The 27,483-nt window shown below is 50.3% G+C and overlaps 1 protein-coding gene across 6 annotated transcripts in view; it reads left to right on the forward strand.

The window, feature by feature from the left end:
* Positions 1–24,658, forward strand: part of PCGF3 (polycomb group ring finger 3) — a 45,508-nt gene extending 20,850 nt beyond the window's left edge. For 4 of the 6 annotated variants that reach the window (XM_086404394.1, XM_086404396.1, XM_086404393.1 and 1 more), the window contains 5 exons: positions 1,990–2,100; positions 2,930–3,018; positions 10,992–11,129; positions 20,373–20,453; positions 20,837–24,658. In XM_086404394.1, coding sequence (XP_086260520.1) covers positions 1,990–2,100; positions 2,930–3,018; positions 10,992–11,129; positions 20,373–20,453; positions 20,837–20,884 — 467 coding nt within the window. In that variant the 3' untranslated portion in view covers positions 20,885–24,658. The remainder of the gene's footprint in view (positions 1–1,989; positions 2,101–2,929; positions 3,019–10,991; positions 11,130–20,372; positions 20,454–20,836) is intronic. The other 2 variants (XM_086404397.1, XM_086404398.1) reach the window with 1 other exon arrangement.
* The last annotated feature ends 2,825 nt before the right edge of the window (positions 24,659–27,483 follow it).

A 27,483-nucleotide genomic window follows, 5' to 3' on the forward strand; every position in this document is an offset into this window, starting at 1 on the left:
CACCGGCGTGTGTTCCTATGTGTGTCACCGCGTGTGTCCCTGCATGTGTCACCAGCATGTGTCCCTGCGTGTCACCAGCGTGTGTCCTGGCATGTGTCCCAGCGTGTGTCACCGGTGTGTGTCCCTGCGTGTCACTAGCATGTGTCCCTGCGTGTCACTGGCGTGTGTCCCTGCGTGTGTCACCGGCGTGTGTCCCAGCACAGCAGTTAGGTTAGGTTTTTCTTGTTCACCTGTGGTTGGGAGGGGGTGGTGTGTCTCACATGTGCTGTTGAGCGGGGTTCTGAGGCTCTGCAGTCCCGTCTGGACATGTCTGCTGGACAGGAGGAGGCTGGCAGGAGGCACGCTTCTGATGGGCCAGCCCACAGTACCCGGTGCTAAGTATGCAGGTGGTTTCTGATACTTCAGTATTGGAAATAAGGCTTTATTTCCTTAGGCACTTACCTGATTATTTCCTTGGGATACATTACTAGCAGTTTATGTAAGTCACCTTGATGCTGGAAAATACTGAGGGCAGGAGAAGAAGGAGGCAACAGAGGATGAGATGGTTGGATGGCATCACCGACTCAATGGACATGAGTCTGAGCAAGTTCCAGGAGATGGTGAAGGACAGGAAGCCCACGTGCTGCAGTTCATGAGGTCATAAACAGTTGGACACGGGTTAGCTACTGAACGACAACCTTCCTGGAAAGTTATCCCAATTGACATTTCTGTACCTGTGTGTATCTGACGTTGAGTATTGTTATTTTTAATTCTTTTTCATTTTGATAGGTAAAAATTAAAGAAATAGGAATTAAAACTAGGTACAGGCAGACCTCAGAAATACCGCAGGTTCAGCTTCAGACTGTCGCAATAAAAAAAGTATCACAATAGGGTGAATCACATCAATCTTTTGGTTTCCCAATGCATATAAAAGTTATGTTCATGTTATACTGGGGGCTACTGAGTGTACAGTAACACTATGGCTAAAAAGTAGTGTATATCTCTTAGTTAAAAACACAAAATGAAACAAAAAAACTAAAATAATAACATCAAAGTTCCCTGATCACAGATATCATAACAAATATAATAACAATGAAAAAGTTGGAAATATTGTGAGTATTACCAAAGCGTGGCGCAAATTGGGCTTTGCGTGTTTGGTTCCGGCTGCCCCCAGCTCTGCGCTGGCCCTCGTGCGTCAGGCAGTTCTGAGAGGCCTCCCTGCTTCCGTCTTGGCCCGCTGTCTCACGCGTTCGTTTTTTTCCTGCACAGTCAGGTATTTCGCAGCATCTGCCTGGGTCTAGGACGTGACCAGGGCATGTTCCTGGCCCTCTCAGAGCTTGTGGTATTTAGGGGGGATGTGCAGTGACTCGAGCTTCACCAGGTCGCCTGCCCACAGGTCTTTCCACAGTGCGCCTTGCGGTTACTGGTCTGGGTTAGATTTCCTTTGCTCCCTGCCACGTGGCCCTGAGCAGCGACTGCCGCTGTTACCTGGGTGTGAGCTGCCCCTCAGTAGCCGCCTGTGTCAGAGAGTCGGCCGTTCCCAGGGGCGTGCGAGGACCCAGCCTGGACAGCTGTCCTCTCGCCGCCCGGCCCCACTCGTGTCTGAGGCCGACGGCCGGGCAGGAGGCTGCGTGCTGCCCGACTTCATCCGGTAGAGACCCCTCCCCTGTGGTGGGTGGCTCTGGCCCCCCAGGACTAATGAGCCGTGGTTGCCAGCCGTGGACACCACGAGCACTCTTCTGTCAGGCACACCTGGAGGCCTGTCCTGAGGGAACCAGTGGCACCTACACTCACGGGGCCCGGGCCGCACCCTGGTATATGGCCCAAGTCACACAGCTGGTAGCCGCTCTGAAATTCCAGGGGGCACGGTCTAAAGTTGTCATTTCTCATGGGCAGCAGCCTTCAGACCTTTTCAGCAAACCTGCCCTTTTTTTCACCTGATTGTGTGCAGAATTTTAAGATAATCCATCACCTGCCTAAGATTAAGGATTACATATTAATTTTTCATAGCGGAAATGAGAAAGCAGAGGGAATTCTACCACAAGTTAGGCCTGGAAGTGCCTGGAGACATCAAGGGGGAGACGTGTTCTGCAAAGCAGCACCTAGACCCCCACCGGAACGGTGAGTGGCTGTGTTTCACGTGAACGAGCCGCTGCAGGTTCCCGACGGGCCTGGTGGGCGTCAGCATCCTTGCAGAGCTGACGGGAGTGGGGGATGCTGAGAAGCGGGGTCCCGGTCCCAGGGCTTACGTGGCGGGCCGTAGCGGGGACCTGCGGGGGCCCCGGAGCTGCCTGGAGGTGGGGTGTGCAGGGACCACATGTGCACGATGGGCTCTCCCAGGGCTCTTCTCCCAGTTTGCCTGTTTTCTTGCAGAAAGGCCAATTTCTCCTTGGCTTTGATGGAAAATTAATGGTGCTTTGAATCCGTACATATTGTAACAGTTAATTCAAACCTTTGACTCCATGGGCCACACAGGTTCCTAAGCACTCTGGTCTGTTCTGTGCATCTCTGAACATCTGAGAAGGGGAGGCCTTGGCTGCCAGCCTAGAGGAGCGGGGGCTGCATACCTGCAGGCTCAGGGCCTGGAGGTGAGGCCCCGAGGCAGCTCGGGAGCCTGGAATCCTGTCTTTGCCGAGCTGGAGGCCTGACTTTTAAAGCCGTGTAGGACCAGCACGAGCTCTGGGAGCCGTGCTGTCGGGCAGAGTTGAGGTGTGACACCCTGGTGGTGCCCGGCCGACAGCCCCCTGCCCGGGAGCCCCCAGACGCACCCGCCCCCGCCGCAGCCTTGCGAGCGCTGCGACTGAAGCCCTGTCGACCGGTGCTCCTCTGACTCTTATGTGTGAACTCCTGTCACCCTGGGATTCCATAGCGTTTGAGTGTTCTGTTAGGGGGAAAATAACAGTTTAACACTTTGGATATCGTGATACAGTCTTTCTGTTTTTGCTAAAAGGAGAAACCAAAGCGGACGACAGTTCGAACAAAGAGGCAGCGGAGGAGAAGCAGGAGGAAGACGGTGATTACCACCGGAGTGACGAGCAGGTGGGCGCACGGCCGGGCCTCGGGGGCTCTCCCCTGACAGGAAGGGCCAGGAGGAAGGGACCAGATGGGCTCTCCTGACAGGAAGGCCGGGCGGAAAGGACCAGATGAGCTCTCCTCTGACAGGAAGGCCGGGCAGAAAGGACCAGATGAGCTCTCCTCTGACAGGAAGGCCGGGCAGAAAGGACCAGATGAGCTCTCCTCTGACAGGAAGGCCGGGCAGAAAGGACCAGATGAGCTCTCCCCTGACAGGAAGGCCGGGCAGAAAGGACCAGATGAGCTCTCCTCTGACAGGAAGGCCGGGCAGAAAGGACCAGATGGGCTCTCCCCTGACAGGAAGAGCCGGGAGGAAGGGACCAGATGGGCTCTCCCCTGACAGGAAGGCCGGGCAGAAAGGACCAGATAGGCTCTCCCCTGACAGGAAAGCCAGGCGGAAAGGACCAGATGGGCTCTCCCCTGACAGGAAGAGCCGGGAGGAAGGGACCAGATGGGCTCTCCCCTGACAGGAAGGCCAGGCGGAAAGGACCAGATGGGCTCTCCCCTGACAGGAAGGCCGGGCAGAAAGGACCAGATGAGCTCTCCCCTGACAGGAAGGCCGGGCGGAAAGGACCAGATGAGCTCTCCCCTGACAGGAAGGCCGGGCAGAAAGGACCAGATGGGCTCTCCCCTGACAGGAAGGGCCAGGAGGAAGGGACCAGATGGGCTCTCCCCTGACAGGAAGGGCTGGGAGGAAGGGAGCAGGTGGGCACGCGGCCCGGGCCTGGGCCGGGAGGAAGGCACAGCAGATGGTCGCGTGCCAGCAGCTCTCTGAGTCTCTCCCGACTGTTCTCCTCCTCCCCTTTCTCCTCCTCCCCCTCTTGGCTGCACAGCTGGTGGCATCTTAGTTTCTAGGGGCTGAACCCGCACCCTCAGCAATGAGAGCACCACCTCGCAACCCCTGGATGGCCGGGAGCTTCCCTTCTATGGCTAATTGCCAGAGTGACCCCTACCCACTGCAGAGTGCTTTAGGAAAGAAAAGGTTAAAGCAGGTGTCTTCAGCGGGGAGTAGGGGGAATGGCGTCTTCCATGCAAACTGCAGTGAGAATAGCCAGGACAGAGCCCGCTCTTGGTGGCACTCACTGTCAGGGATCAAGGGAGACTCGCTGGGCTGTACGGCGATGCTGCTGGGAACGTGGCGGCGTCGCACCTCCCCGTCTGCGGGCTTCTCTTAGCGCACCGTGACTTGGTGCCCCAGTGGTCCTCACACTCCCTGACGGAACAGATGTCTCGTCGGCGTCAGAATAAGAAAACGTCAGCCCTCGGCTGTCACTCAGCGTGATTTGGGAGGTCCCGGCCCCAACATTCAGCAGACGGGAACGCGAGCGGGGCGTGCGATGGCTCTCGGCGACACGCGTGTGACTCGGCTCCTTGAGGTGCTGAGACCCCTCGTCCAGTGGTAGGGCCAGCGTGTCAGAGTCAGAGGCTGGGTGGCTTTGTTCAGAAAATTAATAAGAGCTTTAAGGCAGCCTAGCAATAAATGTGAGAAGTCGAAGCAAAAATGCCAGAACCTTCTGGAAGAACACAGAGAAAATTGCATAATTGGGTGTTCCTGGATGGAAGGTTGACCTTAGGATTCGAGTTCTCCCGAAATTAATCTCAGTGGTTGTGATTGTAATCAATTTTATAAATAAGAATATAACCAACTGCTTCTGAAGCTCATCTGAAAGAGGAGAAAGTCAGCAGTAGCCGTGAGAACTTCGGGTCTTGGCTGTGGCAGAATATATGTGTAACATATCCACGCACACACATTTATACATATAGGCCCCTTAGGAGACACTGAGATTCAGTTCCAGACCATTGTAGCGAAACAAGTCATGAGTTTATTTCCCAGTGCGTATAGAAGGTATGCTTCCACTCTGTTGTGGTCTGTCAAGTGTGAGGTTTTGTTATATCTAAAAAACAACATTGTTTAGTGGCTAAGTTGTGCACAAGTCTTTTGCAACCCCATGAACTGTAACCCTCAAGGCTCCTCTGTCCATAGGATCTCCTAGGCAAGAATACTGCAGTGGGTTGCCGTTTCCTTCTCCAGGGGATCTTCCCAACCCAGGGATCGAACCCACGTCTCGTGCGTCTCCCACATTACAGGCAGATTCTTTACCACTGAGCCACCAGGGAAGCCCTCAGAAAAAAATACATAAGGTACATTCCTTAATTAAAAGATACTGTATTGCCAAACAATGCTAGCCATCATCTACCACAAACATTCAATTCATAAAAAACGCAGTGTCTGTGAAGTGCAATAAAGCAAAGTCTGCTTATGTATATATTCTGACATATGGCAGCTCAGTGGTGAAGAACCTGTCTGCAGTGCAGGAGACGCACAAGACCTGGGTTTGATCCCTGGCTTGGGAAGATCCCCTGGAGAAGGAAACGGCAATCCACTCCAGTGTTCTTGCCTGGGAAATCCCATGGACAAAGGAGCCTGGCGGGCTGCACTCTGTAGGGTTGAAAAGAGTCGGATACTACTGAGCAACTAAACACACATACATATTTAATAAGTAAAATATCTGTGTATACACGCACACTGACATTTATTGCAGACGTGATCAGCGTAGTGTGCATGCAGGCATAGACTAGCGGAGCCCTAGTTTTCCAGGTCATGTGCTACCGTGTTGTTGGAAACTTTCCCCGGGTGCCACAGGAAGAGGAACGTCTCTGGCACGTGGGAGTGTGCTCAGGTGTGTCTCAGTGAACGAACACTGGGCTGCAGGACACCTCCCGGGGCCCACGTCTCCACCACTCTGGGCTCTGAGAGTTACCTCCTGCTGGACTCGGAGGTCTCGCTGCGGCCTGGGTCAGGCCACTGGCCCGGCCTCTTCAAGGTGCAGGGTGGGCCGTCCTGCTAACCCCTGTTCTGTCAGTTTTAAACCTCCAGCGTTTATCTTTATTGTTTCTAAATTTTGCCTTTTTTATCACAAACATGCCAAAAAGGTGTCTGTGTGATTGGCTTCTTTCAGAAGAGCCAGCAGGCTGTCCCGGGAACGGGGGAATGGGCCCCACTGCGCCCCTTTGAGGCCACAAGTCCACCCCAGGCTGAGCCTTGTGCGCTGGTCTGTTGTTGGCCCCAAGAAAGGTAGGGCGGGGTGGCCATGGCCCGAGACAGGGGCCTGCTGGGGCCCCCAGGTGTGAGGAGCGGGGGGGGGCAGGGCCTGCAGGGAGGGGAGGCTGGGGGCAGGGTGGCCAGGCTGGAGCCTGGGGTGGGCGGGGACCGGGCGGCAGGGCTTTGGGCAGGTGGTGGTGCAGCTGCCCGGGGACGCACTCAAGAGCAAACCCGGGGGACTTGCTGAGCTCTGCCGACCTGGGTCCTGAGTCTTCATGTTTATGATGCAGCCACAAGCCATAGACACTGCAAAACAGGCATCTTTGTGCAGCCTCCTTTCCTCAGTTAAAACCGCCTTTTGAGATTGTTTTTGAGGTGCACCATGTGGCCACTTCCTACGGTTGCCATGTGCCATGGTGCCACGGTGGGCCCTGTGGTGTGTCCTGGGCGCGTGCATGGCTCAGGCCTCAGAGCGAGGATTCTGCTGTTTTCTGCCTGGTGTTCTGACTATTGCAGCCCTCACAGACTCCTGGGTGCTGGCCTTGGTCTTCCTGGCACATCTCCACGCGCTGTTCGTGCCAGACTCCGGGGTCTGTGGTCTGTTTTGTTGCCCGTCCGCCTCCAGCTCCTGGGGCGGCCCTTGGTACTTCACACGCAGATTCTTGCTGTGTTCGTGGATGTGTGTTGCATGTTCTGATGTAATCATTTCACAGGAACTGTATGTATCTGTTTAGCTTTGGTGTCAAAGGGAGAAGTCTCAGAGCTGGAAGTAGTCTCTCTCTCCCATTTTTATTCTCTAGGAAAGTTTGTATAAGATTGAGAACATCCGTTTTATAAAGCCATCAGATCTTAGTTAATTTTTTCGAAGATGGGTAGGAAGATTTTAAATTATAAATTTCCTTAATGATTTTAATCCTACTCTAATCTTTTGTTTGTTTTTAAGATTATTTGATAAGTTATATTTTTTTCTAGGAAAGTTTCTACGTGGACTTAGGTTTTCACAGAATTCTTTTGTCTGTCTGTGGGCTTTGCCAAGTGTCTGGTGATTTCTCCATTGCTCTTCCTAGTATCCCACTGGTGCCTCCTGCTTTTTTGGTCATTCTTGCCAGAGATGGAGCCACATTCTTTTCTGTTAATCATTTCTTCTTTCTGCTCTGTGTTCCTTTTCTTGCTTCTCTACTTTCTTGAGTTGAACATTCTTTAATATATGCATTGGAAATTTTGAACATCAAATCTTACAAACAAGGCTGCAGTAATCAAGACATTGTGTTGCAAGTGTTAAGGTAGATTTTTTTAATCATTGTGGAGTGTGGAAATAAGCCCTTAGATTCAAGGTCATTTGGTCCCAGCACAGGTGCCATGGCCCTCCCTGAGGAAAGAACAGTGTCTTGGACGGTGCTGGGACAGCTGGACACCCACGTGCAGAAGAGTCACTCGTGCCCCTGCCTCTCACGACAGGGAAAGTAAAAGTGAAAGTCGCTCAGTTGCGCCCAGCTCTTTGGGACCCCAGGGACTATACAGTCTGTGGAATTCTCCAGGCCAGAATACTGGAGTGGGTAGCCTTTTCCTTTTCCATGGGATCTTCCCAACCCAGGGATCGAACCCAGGTCTCCTGCATTGCAGGCAGATTCTTTACCAACTGAGCTATCAGGGAAGCCCAGGTTAACTCAAAATGTAAGGGCTCAAACCGGGAAACTATGCAGGAAAACATGAGAGAAGCTCCTTAGCATCTTGGGTTAGGCTTGTAGTTCTCAAATCCAAAACCAAGAACACAACTCAGGAACGAAAACTGATGAAAGAAAATTCATCAGATGAAGAAATACTGCTCTTAGGACTCCCTGGCCATCCAGTGGCTAAGATTCTGTGCTTCCCCTGCGAGGCGCAGCTCAGCCACTGGTCAGGGAGCTGAGATCCCTCAAGCCACATGGCACAGCCAAAAGGAGTTGCTGCTCTTCAAAAGACACCATTGAGAAAAAATTTAAAAACCACAGATTGGGAGAAAATATTAGCAAATGACATTTCTGAAAAGGACTTTTATCTAGAACATGTAACTCTTAACTCATTAAGAAGGTTAGTGTTAGGGTTAGGGTTAACAAATTGGCAGACATTTCGTCAAAGAAGAAATACAAATGTTTAATACTCACATTCCGTGGTAGCTCAGCTGGTAAAGAATCTGCCTGCAATGTGGGAGACCTAGGTTCAATTCCTGGGTTGGGAAGATCCCCTGGAGAAGAGAAGGGCTACCCACTCCAGTATTCAGGCCTGGAGGATTCCATGGACAGAGGAGCCTGGCAGGCTACAGTCCATGGGGTCTCAAAGAGTCAGATTTGACTGAGCAACTTTCACTGACAGTCACATGAAAATGTGTTCAACATCATTCATTAGTCATTAGGAAAATACAAATTAAAACCATAATGAAATAGCATTTTATACTCACCAAGATGACTATAAGCAAAAAAATGGTGACAGGTGTTGGCAAGGAGGCGGAGAAGTGGATCAGCGGTGTAAGGTGCTGCCACGCACTTGAGTCTCCCCACGTGACTGTATGAAAGAAGTCAGATGGGAGGACTGTGTTGTACGATCCCATCTGTAGACCATCTAGGAGAGGCTGGTCCACAGACGCAGGCCAAGGGTGGCTGGGGCGGATTGACCACCAAAGCCACGAGGGTCTTTATGAGGTGATGGGTCTGACCTCAGACTGGGTGGCGTGGTGGTTGCACAAGTCTTAAGTTGACTAAAAACTACTGAATTGTATACTTAAAACATAGATGTAAATTATACTGCAACGGAGCTGTTAAAAAATTACAAAGATGCTTTTAACTTAGTGTATTTAAATAGGTAATACATTTGGGGACTTCCTGGTGGTTCAGTGGCTAAGACTGCCCTGTAGGGGGCCCAGGTTCAATCCCTGGTCTGGGAAATAAGGTCCTGCATGTGGTACAGTGTGGTCAAAAACATAGGTAGGTAATACACTTACACGGTCCAGAGGGCAGTGGTACGTGAGAGGGTTATGTGTTACTGTCCTGAATTCCCCTTCATAGGGGTGCACCTTGTGGTCACTCCCATGTTTGCACAGACTGGGCTTTCCAGAGTCCTGTGCAGCTCTGTGCTCCCTCCTCCCTGGTGGCCCAGCCCACGGCCTCCTGCTTCTGTTGTTGGGGGGCCTGTGCCTTCTTTATCTGGTCGACACCTCTGCGTTTTTTAAAAGTCCAAAATAAATACGAGTCTCTTGTTGTCTCCTCTGAACAGCAGCAGGGCTCTCCCACTGCCTGGTCGCCTCCTTAACACCCCAGCTAGTCCGTCTGCTTCGGGCTCTTTCTTCCTGTGCTGCCGCTTCTCGCTTCTCAAATTGTGTTCTGTCTTCGTTTGCTGGTGACTTCATTCCACTTCCTCTCTGAATGATGGTTTAGCTCTTCCTTTCTGGTGGCTCAGTGGGAAGCCCGGGGCCTGGGCTCAGTGCCTAAGCACCAGCCCCTCATGCAGCGCCACCCAGCCCCCGGGCCTCGGTGCTCGGTGCTCCCCGGTCCCCGGTGCTCGGTCCCCGGTGCTCGGTGCTCGGTCCCCGGTGCTCGGTGCTCGGTCCCCGATGCTCAGTCCCCGGTGCTCGGTGCTCGGTGCTCGGTCCCCGGTGCTCGGTGCCCGGTGCCCGGTGCTCGGTGCCCGGTGCTCGGAGGGGCCGCCGAGTCTGGGTGCCGGTTTCCGCTGATTTCCTTTGCGTCAGATCCTTTTGCTTCCTGGAGTTGAGGAGTTAATGTCTTGCATCATTTGGGGGGGCCCTTCTGCCTTTATTTTCTGTTTTTCCTCTGGTCTCTTGTGATTTTCAGACTCTGTGGTCTGTCTTCATGCGTCTTCACCTTTCCTTTGTTTTCTTATTTTAATTGATGCCTTTTATTGTGTCTATACTTTTGGGTAATTTACTCCCATTGATCTTTCAGAAAATTGATCTGCGTTCAGCTGAGACTAATCTGTGGTTTGACCATCCATTGAGTTTTTAATTTGAATGAATATGTTTTTTATTTTTAGAAGTTATATTTGAATATTTTTTATACCTGCCTGTTCTTTATTCATAGTGTTATATTTTTAATTCCTTCTTTCATATCTAATAATTTTAGACATATATATTTCAGTTATTAATGATTCTTTTTGGGGGTTTGAGTTTTGGGGGGTCTGGTTTTTTGGCACACCCTAACCATTCCTGGAGAAAGACTTACCCCTGAGTGAGGCGAGGCATCTCAGGCGGGGCCAGCTCGGTAGTGCAGCGTGGCCAGGCTGTCCCTCCGCTGCATCTGCCATCCGGAGTCACTTTACTCAGCTTGTTGTCTTGAAGTTCCTTGTCACACGCTGAGTACTCTGACCCATTGGACTCTTGATCTCACGAAAGGTAACCATGAACTTGAGACTTTGTGCCTTTGCTCGGAGTCCTCCGCCCTCTAGTGAGCTGGACGAGCGTGATGTGCCCCTTGGTGACCCTTCCTGGGTGTGGGGGCCGTGGTGCCTGCCTTGTGATGTCTTTCCTCGTCGTTCCTGCGGAACACTTGGCCTCTATGGCGACGTGTGTGTGTCCCACCGGCTAGAGTGTTTACAACAGGATTTCCACCTTTCTCAGTTTAACTCTGAGGCTAGCATGTACTGCCACAGTAAGTAAGTAATTCTCAGGTTTACTTTAAAGAACTGCATTAGTAAAACAATTAATATAATGTTAGATTGTTTTTCACAAAATGGCAAAAATAAACAGATTTTAAGGTAATGTGTTTAGTCAAAACAGATTTATGATTTCCAGAACGTCTGCAGTCTTGGATCTAACGGGATTGGTAGATGACTGAGAAAGTCTCCAGGGAGCAGCCCCGCGGTGACCCTCGGTGCACCTCCCCAGCTGAGCCCTTTCTTTCTCTTGCAGGTGAGCATCTGTCTGGAATGCAACAGCAGCAAACTGCGGGGCCTGAAGCGAAAATGGATCCGCTGCTCAGCCCAGGCCACAGTCCTGCATCTGAAGAAGTTCATTGCCAAAAAACTTAACCTCTCGTCTTTCAACGAGGTAAACAGAAACTGCGACGAGTCACTCTTCTGCAGGAGTGACACTTCTGAAGCTCTTTGGGTTTGTTTGCTTTTTACAATTTTGTTTGGAGATTTTCAATCAGAAAAAAAAGTCTTGTGTGTTGCCTACTCCCAGTTAGTGTGATAGTAAATAGTGGTGAAGGCAGTGGAGGCCCAGAGCCCATGAACATGGAGGCCACTGCTAAGAGAAGAGGAAATGCCAATGGGATGGCAGCGAGATACGTTACAGGTTTTCACAAGAGAGATTCTGGTCTTTAATTTCACAAACAGATGGATGGGGATGGATAGAATGGGTGGGTAGACAGAGAAGATACTTCCAAGTTCTGATGAATGCTGAGACTAAAATAAAATCTGTGCTTTAGTGTGCAGAGCAGAGTGGTCCCAGAGGGAGAGCGAACATGCTCGCTAGGGGTGTCGGACGCCCTCCTGAGGGCATTCGCTTCTGCTCAAGCATGGCTTGCCCGCGTCATGCAGACATGTCAGGAGAAGGCATTGTGGGATATAAAGCCAAGGACTCATGATGAAAACAGCCCTCAGGCTGTGAGGAAAGTGGTGTCACGGTCCGGAAAAGGAGGCAGGAGAGGCCAGTTGGGGAGAGTCTGGCAGAAGCCCCAGGAGAGCAGGCCAGTGAGGACAGAGAGAGGAGGCCAGCTCCTGAGATGTGTATCACAGAAGAGTGGGGTGGACCTGGCCCTCCACAGAGTGGTGTCCACACCCCAATCCCACAACCTATAATCATGATCTTTTTGGAAAAAAGATCTTTCCAGATGTAATGAAGTTAAGGGTCTTTAGAGGAACTAATCCTGGATTGACCCTAAATCCAATGCCTGTACAAATGTGAGGCAGAGGGAAACATGAGACACACAAAGAGGAGAAGACGGTGTGAAGATGGAGATAAGATTGGGGTGATGTGACCACAAGCCAAGGGATGCCTGGAGGCCCCAGAAGCTGGTCTAGTTTCTTCTTGGTGCCAATAATAAAATGTTAGAGGAGAGGGATGAATTCAAGAATGAACTGCCAAACAAAAAGGAACCTACAGCCTATCCAGGTTGTAAAAAAATGGTAATATTAGGAATTTGACTGTTAGAAAAACACTCTAGAGAGAAGGCCAAGTGTGTAGCTGTTCAACCTTTTGCTAAAGGGTTTAGTTGTTTGACTCATGGTGGCTCAGCTGTCTCATGGGAGGAGTAGAGAGAGGAGTTATCCGAGGGAGATCTACAAAGGATTTTCATGTCAGTGGCCTGGATCTGGGACATACCTGGGAGACCCACAGTGCTTTTAAGAATGTGGTATCGGCAGAACCACCACCAACTTGGGCTGAAGGGGACAGAGACAGGAAGAAAGGAGAGAAGGCTATCAGACTTGCAAAATTCTACCAGCAGGAAATAGGCTGGTAAGAGCTGCTCAGCTGCCTGGGTGAGTCACCCCAGAGGGTGAGGCCAACACGGGCCCAAGAGAGCAGAGCCTCGACCTGCAGTGACGTGTTCTCAGATCTGGAGACCAAATGGAATTTCCATACTGGATTTCCAATGTTTTGGAGACCAGTGATGTCTTTATGCCTTCTAATATATCTCCCTTTTAGACTAAGAATACCTATCCTGTCCCACACTTGGATTTTGGAAGCAAATAATGTGTTTTCTAGTTTCATAGATCCGCAGTTAGAGAGGAATTTTTCCTCGGAATGCATCATACTCAGAGTCTCACCCATAGCTGATTCCTATGATTTAGAAAATAAGCTCTGAGACTTTGAACTGATGATGTGAAGATGAGATTTGGGGATCTGGAGTTGATGCTAGAGTGGCTTGAGTCTCTTTGAGCTAAAAAAAACGCATTCGGGGTGGATGTGGGTTTTATGGGGTCAGAAGGCAGACGTGTAGTAGGTTCAGTGGTGACCCCGCAAAAAAAATACGATCACTTTGTAATCCTGAGAACATCTGAATACATCTTTATTTGAAAAAAGGTCTTTGTAGACATGCAAAGAATGTTGGAGTGAAGAGACCTCCTGGATTATCCAGGCAGGCTGTAAATCCAGCCACTGGTGTCTTTAGAAGAGCAGACACAAATTGTCTCAGTAGATTTTAAAGGATGTTATGCAAAGTATCTTCTCATACCACAGCTGCATGAGGTTAGAAATCAATAACCAAAGGAAAACTGGAAAATTCACAAAATTGTGGAAATCAAACCACCAGTGGATCAAATGAGAAATCAAAGAGTGATTAAAAAATACTTAGAGACAAATAAAAACAAAACTCCAACATATCCAAACTAATGATGCCGTGAAAGCAGCACCAAGGGGAGGCTTATAGCCGTAAACACAGTAAAACGAGGGAGATCTCAAATCAACAGCCTCAGTTTACAACTTAAGGACCTAGAAGACGACTTACGCTCAACCCAAAGCTAGCAGAAAGAAAAGAATAATAAGGATTAGAGCAGAAATAAAATTGACAATAGAAAAACGATAGAGAAGATCAGCGGTTTTTCAAAAAGATCAACAGTATTGACAGACTCTGAGCTACAGGGACTAAGAAAGAGGACTTGAGTCACATCATCTGAGGTGGAAGCAGGGACATCATCTGATTCTTCAGATACATCATCTGAGGTGGAAGCAGGAACATCACTTCCGATTCTTCAGATACAGATTTTCAGAGAGCACTCTGAGCAGTTGTATGCCAGCAGATCGGATGACCTAGATGAGATGGACAGATGCCTAGAAAAACAAAGCCTAACCTGACAGTCACAAAGAAATAGGAAATTTGAGTAGACCTGTGACTGGTGAGGAGACTGAATCACCAATCAGAAAATCCTGCAATAAAAAAAGTCCTGGACCTCATGGCTTCCCTGAACCCTACCAAGCATTTAAAAAACTAGTATCAATCCTTCTCAAACTTTTCTAAAAGGTTGAAGAGGAGGACCACTTCCTTACTCATTTCATGAGATCAGCATAACCCTGAGAAAGCCAGATAAAGACACTACAAGAAAACTGCACAATATCCCTTGTTAACATTGATGCAAAAAATCCTCAACAAAATAGTAATGAACAGAATTCAACATATTAAAAGGATTTACACACCGTACCTAAGTGGGTTTCAAGGGATTAGATTTGATAGAGTGCCTGAAGAACTATGGATGGAGGTTTGTGACATTGTACAGGAGGCAGTGATCAAGACCATCCCCAAGAAAAAAGAATGCAAAAAGGAAAAATGGCTGTCTGAGGAGGCCTTACAAATAGCTGAGAAAAGAAGAGAGGCTAAAGGCAAAGGAGAAAATGAAAGATACACCCATCTGAATGCAGAGTTCAAAGAATAGCAAGGAGAGATAAGAAAGCCTTTCTCAGTGATCAATGCAGAGAAATAGAGGAAAACAATAGACTGGGAAAGACTAGAGATCTCTTCAAGAAAATTAGAGATACCAAGGGAACATTTCATGTAAAGATGGGCACAATAAAGGACAGAAATGGTATGGACCGAACAGAAGCAAAAGTTATTAAGCAGAGGTGGCAAGACTACACAGAAGAACTATACGAAAAAGATCTTCATGACCCAGATAACCACGATGGTGTGATCACTCACCTAGAGCCAGACATCCTGGAATGCAAAGTCCAGTGGGCCTTAGGAAGCACCACTACGAACAAAGCTAGTGGAGGTCATGGAATTCCAGTTGAGGTATTTCAAATCCTAAAAGACTTGTGTGAACACTGCACTCAATACGCCAGAAATTTTGGAAAACTCAGCAGTGGCCACAGGACTGGAAAAGGTCAGTTTTCATTCCAATCCCAAAGAAAGGCAATGCCAAAGAAAGTTCAAACTACCGCACCATTGTACTCATCTCACAGGCTAGCAAAGTAATGCTCAAAATTCTCCAAGCCAGGCTTCAACAGTACATGATCCATGAACTTCCAGGTGTTCAAGCTGGATTTAGAAAAGGCAGAGGAACCAGACAAGAGTTCAAATTGCCAACATCCCTTGGATCATCAAAAAAGCAAGAGAATTTCAGAAAAAAAATCTGCTTTGTTGACTACGCCAAAGCCTTTGACTTTGTGGATCGCAACAAAATGTGGAAAATTCTTCAAGAGATGGGAATACCAGACCACCTTACCTGCCTCCTGAGAAATCTGCATGCAGGTCAAGAAGCAACAATTAGAACCGGGCATGGAACAAAGGAATGGTTCCACACTGGGAAAGAAGTACATCAAGGCTGTATATTGTCACCCGGCTTATTTAACTTATATGCAGAGTATATCATGAGAAACACTGGGCTGGATGAAACACAAGCTGGAATCAGGATTGCCAGGAGACACGTCAATAACCTCAGATGCGCAGCTGACACCAGCCTTATGGCAGAAAGTGAAGAACTAAAGAGCCTTTTGACGAAAGTGAAAGGGAGAGTGAAAAAGCTGGCTTAAAACTCAACATTCAGAAAACTAAGATTATGGCATCTGGTCCCATCACCTCATGGCAAATAAACGGGGAAAAAGTGGACACAGTGAGAGACTTTATTTTCTTGGGCTCCAAAATCACTGCAGATGGTGACTGCAGTCATGAAATTAAAAGACGCTTGCTCTTTGGAAGAAAAGCTATGACCAACCTAGACAGCATATTTAAAAGCAGAGACATTACTTTGCCAAAAAAGGTCAATCTAGTCAAAGCTGTGGTTTTTCCAGGAGTCATGTATGGATGTGAGAGATGGACTGTAAAGAAAGCTGAGTGCCGAAGAATTGATGCCTTTGAACTGTGGTGCTGGGGAAGACTCTTGAGAGTCCCTTGGACTGCAAGGAGATCCAACCAGTCCATCCTAAAGGAAATCAGTCCTGAATATTCATTGGAAGGACTGATGCTGAAGCTGAAACTCCAATACTTTGGCCACCTGATGCAAAGAGCTGACTCATTGGAAAAGACTCTGATGCTGGGAGGGATTGAAGGCAGGAAGAGAAGGGGACGACAGAGGATGAGATGCTTGGATGGCATCACTGACATGATGGACATGAGTTTGAGTAAATTCCAGGAGTTGGTTGATGGACAGGGAAGCCTGGCGTGCTACAGTCCATGGGGTTGCAAAGAGTCATACACAACTGAGCGACTGAACTGAAGAGTGAGGAAGAATATGTAGAAAGTTCTAAAAATGCCACAGAAAGACCCTGTCAGAACTAACTGCAAGGTAGCAAAATGCACAGTGAGCAGAGGAATCAGATGCGTTTTTGTACATGAGCGAAGAGCAGCTGAAGAGCAGATTATAAAATGGAATACATTTATAATACCCCCAAAAAGAATAATATACTCAGCCGTAAGAAGTAATAAAATTAAGTCATTTGTAGACACATGGATAGACTCAAAGACTGTCATACAAAGTGAAGTATCAGAAAACAAATATATTAACACATATGTGTGGAATGTAGAAAAATGGTTTAGATGATGCTGTGTGCAAAGCAGAAATAGAGACACAAGCATAGAGAACAAACATGGACATCAAGGGAGGAAAGCTGGGGATGGAGTAAATTGGGAGATTGAGGTTGACACATGCACTGTGGATGCTGTACATAAAATAAGCGATTAATGAGAATGACTGTGCAGCTCAGAGAGCTCGGCTCACTGCTCTGTGGTGACGTAAACGGGAAGGATCCAAAAAAGAGAGCATATATGTGTATGTATAGCTTATTCACTTTGCTGTACAGTAGAAACTGACACTGGAGAAGGCAATGGCACCCCACTCCAGTGCTCTTGCCTGGAAAATCCCATGGACGGAGGACCCTGAAGGCTGCAGTCCATGGGGTCGCTGAGGGTCGGACGTGACTGAGAGACTTCACTTTCACTTTTCACTTTCATGCGTTGGAGAAGGAAATGGCAACCCACTCCAGTGTTCTTGCCTGGAGAATCCCAGGGACAGCGGAGCCTGGTGGGCTGCTGTCTGTGGGGTCGCACAGAGTTGGACACAACCGAAGCAACTTAGCAGCAGCAGCAGCGGAAACTAACACACCATTATAAAGCAACTATAGCCCAATAAAAATAATTTTAAAAAATGAAATACTTAGGAATTAAGTTAGCAAAGGAAGTGAAAGACTCGTACAGTGAAAATTACAGAAAATGCTGAAGAAAGACAGAAGCACGTGGAAACGTGTGCCACATTCAGGGACTAGAAGACTGAACATTGTTTAAGTGTCCAGTCACCCAGATGAACTACAGATTCACTAGAATTCCTATCAAAATCCCAAAGTTATTTCTTGCAGAAATAAAAAAAAATGCATCCTGATTTTTTTATGGACTCTCAAAGAACCCAAATAGCCAAACAACCTTGAAAAAGAAGAACAAAACTAGAGGACTCAAAGCTTCCCAGTGTACTAGAGAGACGCTAACCCAAAGTGTGGTGCTGGCGCCGAGACAGACAGGGAATAGAGTAAATTCTCACACGTGGTCAACTGACAGGGTCCTAAGGCCCTCTAGTGAGGAAAGGACAGCCTTTCAACAGATGGTGCTGAGAAAAATGGATATCCATGTACAAAAGAAAGAAATTTGACCCTTACCTAACACAGCATACAAAGATCAACTCAAAGTATGCCAGGGGCGTAAATGTAGAACCTGAAACAATAAAAACTCTTAAAACAAAACACAGGACTAAACCTTGGCGTTGGATTTGGCGATGATCGCCTGGGTAGCATACCCAAGGAACAGGCAGCAAAAGGAAAATTAGACAATTTGGACTTTGTTGACTTGAAAGAAAAAGAAATTGTATGGAGTGGAAGGAGATATTTGTGAATCATTTTCTGACAAGTCTATCCAGAATAGATAGACTGTTTCTAAAATTGAGCACAAAAAAACTCAGTTACAAAATGAGCACCGGACTTGAGTAGACATTTCTCCAGAGACGTACAAGTGGCAATAAGCACGAGAGAATGCGCCTGACACCACTGATCCCCGGAGAAACGCAGCCAGAACTGTGGCGAGACCTCAGATCCAGAGGATGGCTCCTGCAGAACGTAAGAGCCAAGTGCTGGGAGCCTGGGGAGAACTTGGAACACTGTGCACTGTTGATGGGGCATAAATGGTGCAGCCACTGTGGAAAACACTATGAAGATGCCTCAAAAGCTAAACAGAACCACCATGAGCTCCAGCAGCGCCTTCTGGGGAACACCCAGAGGACCCGGAGGAAGCATCTGTACCCCCACGCTTACAGCAGCGTTGCTGACAGTGGGCAGAAGCTGGAAGCAATCAAGTGTCCATCAGTGGGTGATGGATAAGCAAAATGTGGTCCATCCATACAGTGGGATATTCTGCTTTAAACAGGAAGGAAATTCTAACACCTGCTGCAACATAGATGAATCTTGAGGAGACTATGCTAAATGAAGTAAGCCAAACACAAAAGGCCAAATACTGTCCGATTCCACTGATACTAGGTCCCCAGAGGCATCGGAATCACAGACAGAAAGCAGAATAGGAGTGGCCGGCGCTGGGGAGGGGGCGGGTGGTTATTGATTAAGCGGGCAGTCACAGGTTTACACACGCAGAGTCCGTGGATGGGCGTGGCGGCAGCTGCACATCATGGAAGCAGTTAACACCACTGAGCTGCACTTGAAAACGGCTAAGCTGGTAAATCTCACGTGCACCTGACCCCAGTTATGTCAACGATAAATAAGTGAACTACTGATGCTCACACAGAAGAGAGTAGAGGGGGTTTGGGGCCGCCTAAGGACGGAAGCAGGGTTGGGAGGACGCTGCCCTGTGCTGGGGAGTCCTGGCGCCTCCAGAGGGCCTGAGCCTGCGGGCTCCCAGACAGAACTCTGAGGACTGCACTCCTGGCGCGCTCTGTCCTGACGCAGTTGTGCTGTTTCCATGGCAGACACAGGAAGCACACGTCCGGACACTTCCTCCCCTGCCTTGAGAGAGAAGTTTAAAAGACCATCTGGGAATTCCTGGTGGCCCAGTGCTTAAGACTCGGTGTTTTCACTGCAGTGGCCTGGGTTCAGTACCCTGGTCAGGGAACTACAATCCTGCGAGCTGCATGGCACTGCCAAAAATAATAATAATAAAAAGACCATCTGGGTAACATCATTTGTCATCAGGGAAATGCAAATTAAAACAATGAGATCCCACTCCAGACCTACAGAATGTCCAAAATCCAGGACCCCGACACCACCATATGCTGGCAAGGACGTGGAGCAACAGAAACTTCACTGCCAGTGGAAGTGCAAAATGGTGCAGCCGTTTAGGGAAGCAGCTCCGCAGCCAAGCCCCTTGGTGCTTACCCAAAGGAGCGAGAACTTGGTCCACAAGGAAGCTTACGCACAGATGTTTATAGCGGCTTAGTCGTAGTCGCCAAAACTTGGAAGCCAAGGCCTCCTTCAGAAGGTGAATGGACAAGTAAACCGTGGTCCATCCAGACAGTGGAACGTCACTCAGCCAAGAGAAAAGAGCTGACAGGGCGTGAGCGACGCGGAGGCACCTTCAGCGCACGCGACGGTGGAAGAAGCCGATCCAGAAGGCCCGCGCGCTGCGATCCGCGCCTGTGACGTCTGGAGAAACCCGTGCAGACGGCGCAAGGAGCAGCAGTTGCCAGGGGCGGAGGGCGAGAGCGACAGGCCCCCCGAGGAGTCCTAGGGCCGTGAGCCTGCTCTGAGTGACGCTGTCCTGGGGGACACTCGTCACTGTGTGCCTGGCCAGGCCCCCAGGAGGCACAGCACCGGTCCCGAGCCTCGTGGAGGCCGTGGCTATGGGAGGCGAGGAGGTGCTGACTGAGGTTCATCAGGTGTGACGTGTTCACATCAGGGATGCTGGTTGGGGGAGAGGCTGTGGGGTGGGGCCAGGAGAAAGATGAGGGCTCTGGACCTTCTGCTAAATTTTCCTGTGAACCTAAAAGTGCTCTGAAAAGTCTTTATGAAAAAAAGGGGAAGAATTGTCTGTGGAGCCCATAACCTTTTTCCACTGAGGTGAGAGGGACAAACCTGGCCAAGACGGACTGAAGCTGGGGCACAAGGTGCTTTTTGGGGAGAGGAGCCTGGAGGCTGCCGTCCCACAACAGGGCTGCTGCCTTGCCGTGTGTGGGCAGAGGCCCCTGCGTGCTCCCCACCCTCGGGCGGGGCGGGGGCGGCCTTCCAAGCCCTGCTTCCCGTCGGTGCTGCCCCAGAAGGAAAGCAGGTGGCTCTTCGCTGACGGGCGTGACTGCCTGGACCAGAGGCCCCCGCATCCTGAGCACTGAGCCCTTGGCCCCACTGACTAAGGTCTTGTTCTTCCGGCAGCTGGACATTTTATGCAACGAGGAGATCCTTGGCAAGGACCATACACTCAAATTCGTCGTTGTCACGAGGTGGAGATTCAAGGTGAGACTTTGCTGTGATTGTGTGTGGTTTATTCCAGAGCTTAGGAGTAACAGCCCACCGTGGGACTGTCAGCAGTGTGGGTGCTCTGGAGTCATCAGCCCCAGAGTCGCCATGGGTAGTGCAGTCCCCAGGCCCCCACTTGTCTCATCTCTCCTGGTCAGGGTGACTGACGTCCTGGGGAGGGAGGGGCCGCTGCAACCAGAAGGCACCCTTCCAGCCACGCTGCCTCTCTGGAGCAGGAAACAGACGGGCGTGACCCCCAGGGTCTGCCTGAGAGCAGGAGAGACACAGGCCGGCCGCCGCTGGCCAGGGCCGGGGCAGGCGGGGGCTCCCTCCGCAGCTGACCCCCGCGGGGTCCCGGCCCCTCCCTCCTTGTCTTGCAGAAGGCGCCCCTCCTGTTGCACTACAGACCCAAGATGGACCTGCTGTGAGCACAGCGGAGACTCGGCGCCCAGGCGCCCAAGGGCATGCGCCAGGCGGGGCCACAGCACAGGGGTGCTGCCCTGGGCATCGTGTGGACCGGACCTCGAACAGAGTATTTATCACTTTTGTATGAGAGAGAATTGGCACGCGACGAGACGCTCGGCACAGGGTTACAGACGTGGCGCGCGGGGCCCAGCGTGAGGACAGCGAGGCGGCGGCCTTCATTCCAACACGCGACCTTTGCTTGCTTTCCAGGCCTTGAAAATCTCAGTCACTTCCGTTCAGTTTATGGATTAGGTTTCACGATAGCCCCCAAATACTTGTACGTTTATTGAATCCTTGCTAAGTTATTGAAAAAATGTCTTTTCCCGGTGAATGACGATATTTATGTTGCCTTTAGCTTCCTGAAGACTTAGAAGATATATAAAAATTTAATTTAAAAGCAACCAAAAGAGGTTTCCATGAGTATCGTGAGTTAACCATGGTATTTCATTTTCCGCGTTAGGGAATGTGAAGCCAGGGGGGGCTCTGACCCCCGGGGGACCCAGAGCCCAGGGCAGGGTGCTGCAGCCTCGCCAGTGCCGCTGCTCAGCAGAGTGGACGGGACCAGTCAACGCTGGTTTTCAGAACAGTTCTTCCCAAAACTTGCTTTTATTAAACAGGGCACAGTTGCTCAGTGCCGCCGTTACCTTCACGCTGATTCTTTTCCTTTTTCGTTTTGCAGAAGGAATTGATGGTGGTTGTGGGGGTGGGGCTGGCACCCGGGGGTATGCCTCCACTGAAGCCCCAGGCGTGCAGACCCCAGGGCCCGCCCGGTCCACCCTCGGCGGCGGGCACGTCCGCCCTGCCCACCCCCCTCTCCCGGAGCAGACGGTGGGGCCGGCGGGGTCCTGTGCGTCAGAAGCTGCTGTCCTCAGTTACTTAGGACCTAAAACCCGGCAAAGGCAGCACACCCTCTGTTAACCTTTCTCCTCCCAAATGTTCGTATTTTTGTGGAACTCGAGAATAAACTCTTTGCCAGCACATCCATCTTTGTTCTTTCAAGATTGTAGTTTGGAATGTGTGGAGGCAGGAGTGAGGCGAGGGCCCTTCCTGGGTGCGAGCGTGTCCCGGCTGCGTGTCTGTCCCCGTGCGCGTCCGGCGGCTTTTGCCTGAGCTTCGGGCTCTTCCCTGCCGTCACCTTGGCACCCTGGGGTCCTGGGGCCGCCTCGTTCGGTAGGAAGGCTTGATGGTCTCCTGAGAGCTGGGTTTTCCATGAAGAGCTTCACCTTGGTGACTAGGATTCCTCCTGAACTTGCTTTGGCAGTGGTGGTCAGGCTCATTGACTCTCAAGTTTGTTTGTTTTCTCTTACTCCGAGTTTCATGTGCATAAACGTCAGAAGCAGCTCCTTAGTGATGCGTACAACAGAGGAGCTCAGTCCAAGGGGTTTTAATCTGAGGCCTTTCAGAAAATAAAGCCAAGTTTTCCCTGGGAGTCGGTCACAGTTCGCCTCTTTATTTAAGCCCATTACTCCCAGACTGTTTGAATTATTAGTTACCTAAGCTCATTTTTCATCCAAATCGTTTTTTAAGAGTTCCTATTACAAGGGTTTAATGAGTAGATGTGTATGAGTAAATATTACCTGTCTACCTCAGATACACATTTCTGCTGAAACGTTCTATAAAACCATGTGCTCTCAATGCAGTTGAAGTATAAGACTAGAATTTAGGTATTCTGTGTGGTCAAGGTAAGGAAAGATTAAACAGTGTGAGCATCAAAATTCAAATACCATTAATTCAGGGTCAGACTAACAGGAGCCTGACTGTGTGGTCTCATAGCGCGTGCCTGTAACCTCGTTCTGTCTTTGCGATCACTTGAATTTGCTATGGTGCTAAGTTGATGTACTTAATACACAGAGAGGTGGAGGCGGGTGAGCCGGTGCCACCGTCCCCCTGGGCCCCGAGCACCCCCGGTCCTGCGTGTGTAACGTGTGGCCCTGATGAAACCTCAGCAGCAGAAGTACCTATTTTTCTAAGATGTCCCCGTGCAGACTGTCTTCACTGCAGGAGAACCCGGTCCTGCCACCTCTGTCCGTCGCAGCCTTAAGGGCCGGCGCTGGGGCCCTTTCAGCAGAGGGAAGCCTGCCCTGTCCTCGCGCGTCTGCTTAACATCAACGGGAGACTCTCATCTTTTCCAGCATGAAAGCCGGGATCAGTTAGTGATTGGATCCTGTCACTTTTTTCTTCCTTAAACAGATGGAGTTACTGTGAAGCAGTTTCCACAACCGATGATGCTGGTAAAACAAACGCTGTCAGCAGCAGCAGCAGCGAGCCTGTCACCGTGCAGGGCCTCACTAGACACAGGCGTCACAAAAACAGAAGATTCAGAGAGAATATATAATATTGAGTTTAAGATTTGGGGGGTGAAAAGAAGAAAACCTAACTTTATAAAATTATTTATTCTATTTTAAGCCCTTTATCATATTTTCCCATCCAATTGTTTGTTTTCAGTGGTCCAGCTTTATTTACAGGCATATAAAATGAAATTGTGAGGTGTTTTGCAAGCTTCTTCTTTTTTCTTTGAGTAGCTTTGATTTGTGTGTTTTGTCTCGTGGACGAAGCGCGGTTTGTGCGTCTGTGCAGCAGGCTCCAGCGCGTTCGCTAGAGTTACGTTGAGTGGTCTGCAGCATCTGTCTGCTGACTTGAAGGAGGTGCAGGGGGGCCCTCCGAACGTGTACGCTCAGCTCGGATTCTTCCTGTCCGTCGTGGTCCTCACGAGAATGCTGTTGTCGCGAGTGTGTGGGGGCCTGCGTGGGGGTGTCGGCCATCGGTGAGAGTAAGGGACCACGTGGCGGAGACCGGCCTCGTGCCTTGGGCCCGCGTGCTGGCGGCCCAGGACACGCCCCCTGCTGACCACAGCTGAGACGGTGCTACTTCCCGGGCTCCGGAGCCCTGCAGGGCGTGCGCCCTCCACGCCCCCTCGTGATATTAGAAGTCTTTAGAAATTCATTTGTTTTTTTTCTCAAAGCCCACAGGCTGTATTTTACAGTGATTTTTGAAATGTGTCATTGGATTGAATATTCCAGGAACGAGCCAACTGATTTCTTCTTTGTACGCGAATATTTGATGTGCTCTCAGACACTGAAAATACATTGAGTGCAGATAAATCACAAAAAGCTCAGTTTCTCTATTTCCTCAGGAAATCATTTACACTCCAGCACATCACGTGTGACCTTCACGTGATATACCAATGTGTTTCTTGCCTTGGTGTTTAAACTAAATAGGTTGGGATAAGTTGTTAAGAAACGATTCGGACGACACCGAAGTCATCGCCGAGATTCTGCCCCTGCTGGGGAGCTGCCCATCTCGTCAGCTCACGAGTCTCCACGTCTGGGGCGCGTCTGAGGGCCTGAAATTTTGCGTGTCCCTGAGCACGTGTGTAGCATTCGTGTAAATGTCTATTCCAACAGCTTCGTCAGGTGCAAGAAAACCGATTTTCCTGAAAGATGTAGTGTTCGGGGGCGAGAGCCCTGCCCCTGGCGTCCCACGTGGAGCTTGGGGGCTGTGGGGGGTTTGGAGGTGACGCTGCACACACACGTTTCTGACTGTTTAGTTTGGAAGTTTACATTTTTTATGCTTTGTGTTGGTGTGTAATTTTTTTGTACTATTGGTGGCTAGATTTTAATCTAAAAATCTTTTTTGGAATATTGCTTAAATGTTTTGATTTTATGATAGTGAAGCTTGTATTCAGTGTTTTGCCAATTGATATTATATGCTTGTAATAAAAGCAAAAGGAAAACCTACCTAATTCTCTGAAGCTGGATGTTTGTTACCTAAGATGTTTGTAAGATAGGTGCCCTGTTAGGGTGATCCAGTGCCCTGTGTATCGGTGAGGACGCACACGCACCGCACCAGGCCCACCCTCCCGGCCTGGACCCTGTGCCCCACGCGGCATTCGTGGCTGTGACCTTGGATGCTGGCTTCATTGGGCTGGGCTGGTGTTTGGCGCCAGAGGTTTAATGGGGACTCTGGGAGCCCACGCTTGTCTGTTTGCCTGGAGAGGGAACTGTCTTTGGTTTGGAGCTGTGTGTGCCAGGGGAGCCGTGTTAAAGAAAACCTCTGATTCCTGTTACCGGCAGACAGCCAGCAGATTGGCACCCTCTTCTTGTGTTAGCTGGGCTTCCCCAGAGCACAGGCCCTACAGGACACATGCGCACACACGTTTCTTGTGAGGAGGCCCTCAAGGGGGCTAAGTGATGCCCATCCCCACGGGAGGAAGCAGACTGCCCTTTCTAAGGCTCGTCTCACCTAAGACACCCTCACACACACACCAGAATAATCTTAACTCGGGCACTGGGGCCCCGTCAGGTTGACACGTGAAATCAGCCATTGCAGACAGTTCAAGGGGAAAAGTACTATGCCCCAAACTTAATTTCCAAAGGTTAAGTAATTTACAGCAACCTTGAAAATCTGAGAAAGCTAGAATTGAAAAAAAGGAGAATGTATTGACCAAAACTACAGTCCTTGAGTTTCAGATCAGTAAACTTATACTGGAGGTAATTGCTTCACAATGTTGTTAGTTTCCGCTGCACCACGGGGAATCAGCGTAACTGTACATATACCCCCTCTGCCTTGGCCCTTCCCCGCCCCCGCCCCCCAGGTCATCCGGGAGCACGGGGCTGAGCTCCCTGCGTTACACAGCGGCCCCCGCTCCAGCTGTCGTACACGTCACAGTGCGTGTCTGTCAGGCTCCCAGTCTGTCCCCCTCCCCCCCCCACACCGCTGTTCTCCGTCTGCATCTCCGTCCCTGCTGTACAGCTGGGCTCATCTGTGCCACTGTTCCTAGCTTCCGTATATATGAGTTAGTACGTGCAGCTCAGTAAACTTTAAAGATAAATTTAGCCTTAAGAGATTAATTGTACCTATTCTACTTACTTTTGGTAAGTCATTTACCCCATCTCATGAGTGTCAAGATGCCAAAGCCACATGTAAACGCTCACCGACGTGCTGGGCGCACGATTAGGTCCCGCTTGTTGGGCTCCACGAGGACAGCAAGCCGCCAGGCAGGTGCCTGGGGAAGGCGAGTCCGGGAAAAAGCCAGAAGGCGACAGGCCAGGCCCCTGAGCCAGGAGGACGCGCTTCGAGGGAGGGACGGATGATCGGCTCCGCCTGGAGCTCTGGCAGGAGGTTCACTTCTCCAGCGAGAAGCCGGCAAGTCCCGATTTCACCGCCAGTGCCGTACCCACCACGGCCACGCGCCTGAGCTAGGCGGAGCGCTGGCTGGGAAAGGAGTGCATCGCGCACCAGGAGCCTTCCGCCCCTCCTGCTGCCCGTCCAGGTTGTCTCCTCTGACTCTTGGTTCCTAAGGATAAACCGCTGGTGGGGCAGCTGAGGCTAGGCCTGGGGGCGGGCCCTCCTGCTCCGTCAGTTCCCGGAGCACGGCTGCGCTCTCGTAACAGGACGCTGCGGTCTCGTAACAGGACGCGCCACCACCTCCATCCAGGCAGACGCACAGCCGGGGCTTTGTGTTGTGGCGGGTGGCCCGAGGGACGCTTCCCCAGCCTTGAGGCCTGCCTGTCTCCACCACCAACAGGTGATGTGTCCGTAGGACTCTCACTACAGCCTCATTGTCTCTGGATTTTATTGGGATGTGAAAATATTAATCATTTGACCATTACATTGAATCCTGTGGGGGGTGTGTGAGTGTGTGTGTGTGTGTGTGTGTGTGTGTTTCGGGTACTACGATACAAAGTTACTTCTTTAGGAACATTTTTAGTCAAAAATCTTTTGAAGCATAGAGAGATCTGGCCTTTATAACAAATAGACTAAGTCTGAAAATGCACCAAATAAGAATATATTGTTGGTGGGAAATGGTTTCTCTACTAACATCCTGGGCAGCACAAAGAAGCTGTTATTCCAGCTTCTCGGAAGCACCTGTGGTGATTCTGCGGCTCATAGTCTGCTGTCGTAGGACCCCTAGGCTTGGGCAGGGGCATCCTGGAACCCCAGGGCTCTGGAAGGAGGGTGTGGTCCTGGGACCCTGGGGCTCTGCAGAGAGGTGAGAGGTGTGGTCCCGGGACAGCCAGGGCTCCTGAGAGTCAGGGGTCCCAGGGACCCACACTTCTTTCTCTTCCTTTTCCTATGTGGTCCTGAGGCTCTGCAGGTGTTACAAGTTCACCTCCTCCTGCCCCATGTCTGTCTCTGACCCCACACCCAGGCAGCTGGAGGGGCGCAGAGCCTGCCCCTTCCCAAGATTGCAGCCAAGAGGGGCTGAATGCTCCCCATGGAGCTGTGACTGGTCTGGTCCACCTGCTCCCCCAGCACCCCGGTTGGCCCCTGCAAGGGTTCATTTCATTTCAGGGACTTGCTTTGCGATCCTCATGGGTGGGGGCCCCCTGGGGCCTGCCAGAATCTCAGGGTGTGTGTTCTGTTTGTTATCCGGCGTGGAAAGCACCTCCTCCTGTTGGGTCCGTGTTGGCTTTTCGCCCACAACATGCCGCGTTCATGTGCTTAGACTTCCTTCAGGGTCTCACAGAAGCTTTTCCACGTTTTCTTCATGCAGTTCACACACATTCCTCGTTTGGTTTATTTCATGTATTTTCTCTGGGAGGTGGGAGCACCTGATATT

The sequence above is a fragment of the Bos grunniens genome, chromosome 6 (genome assembly GCF_055505025.1).
Source record: "Bos grunniens cultivar Pamir isolate PY7600 chromosome 6, Bosgru_T2T1.0, whole genome shotgun sequence".
Lineage (NCBI taxonomy): Eukaryota > Metazoa > Chordata > Mammalia > Artiodactyla > Bovidae > Bos > Bos grunniens.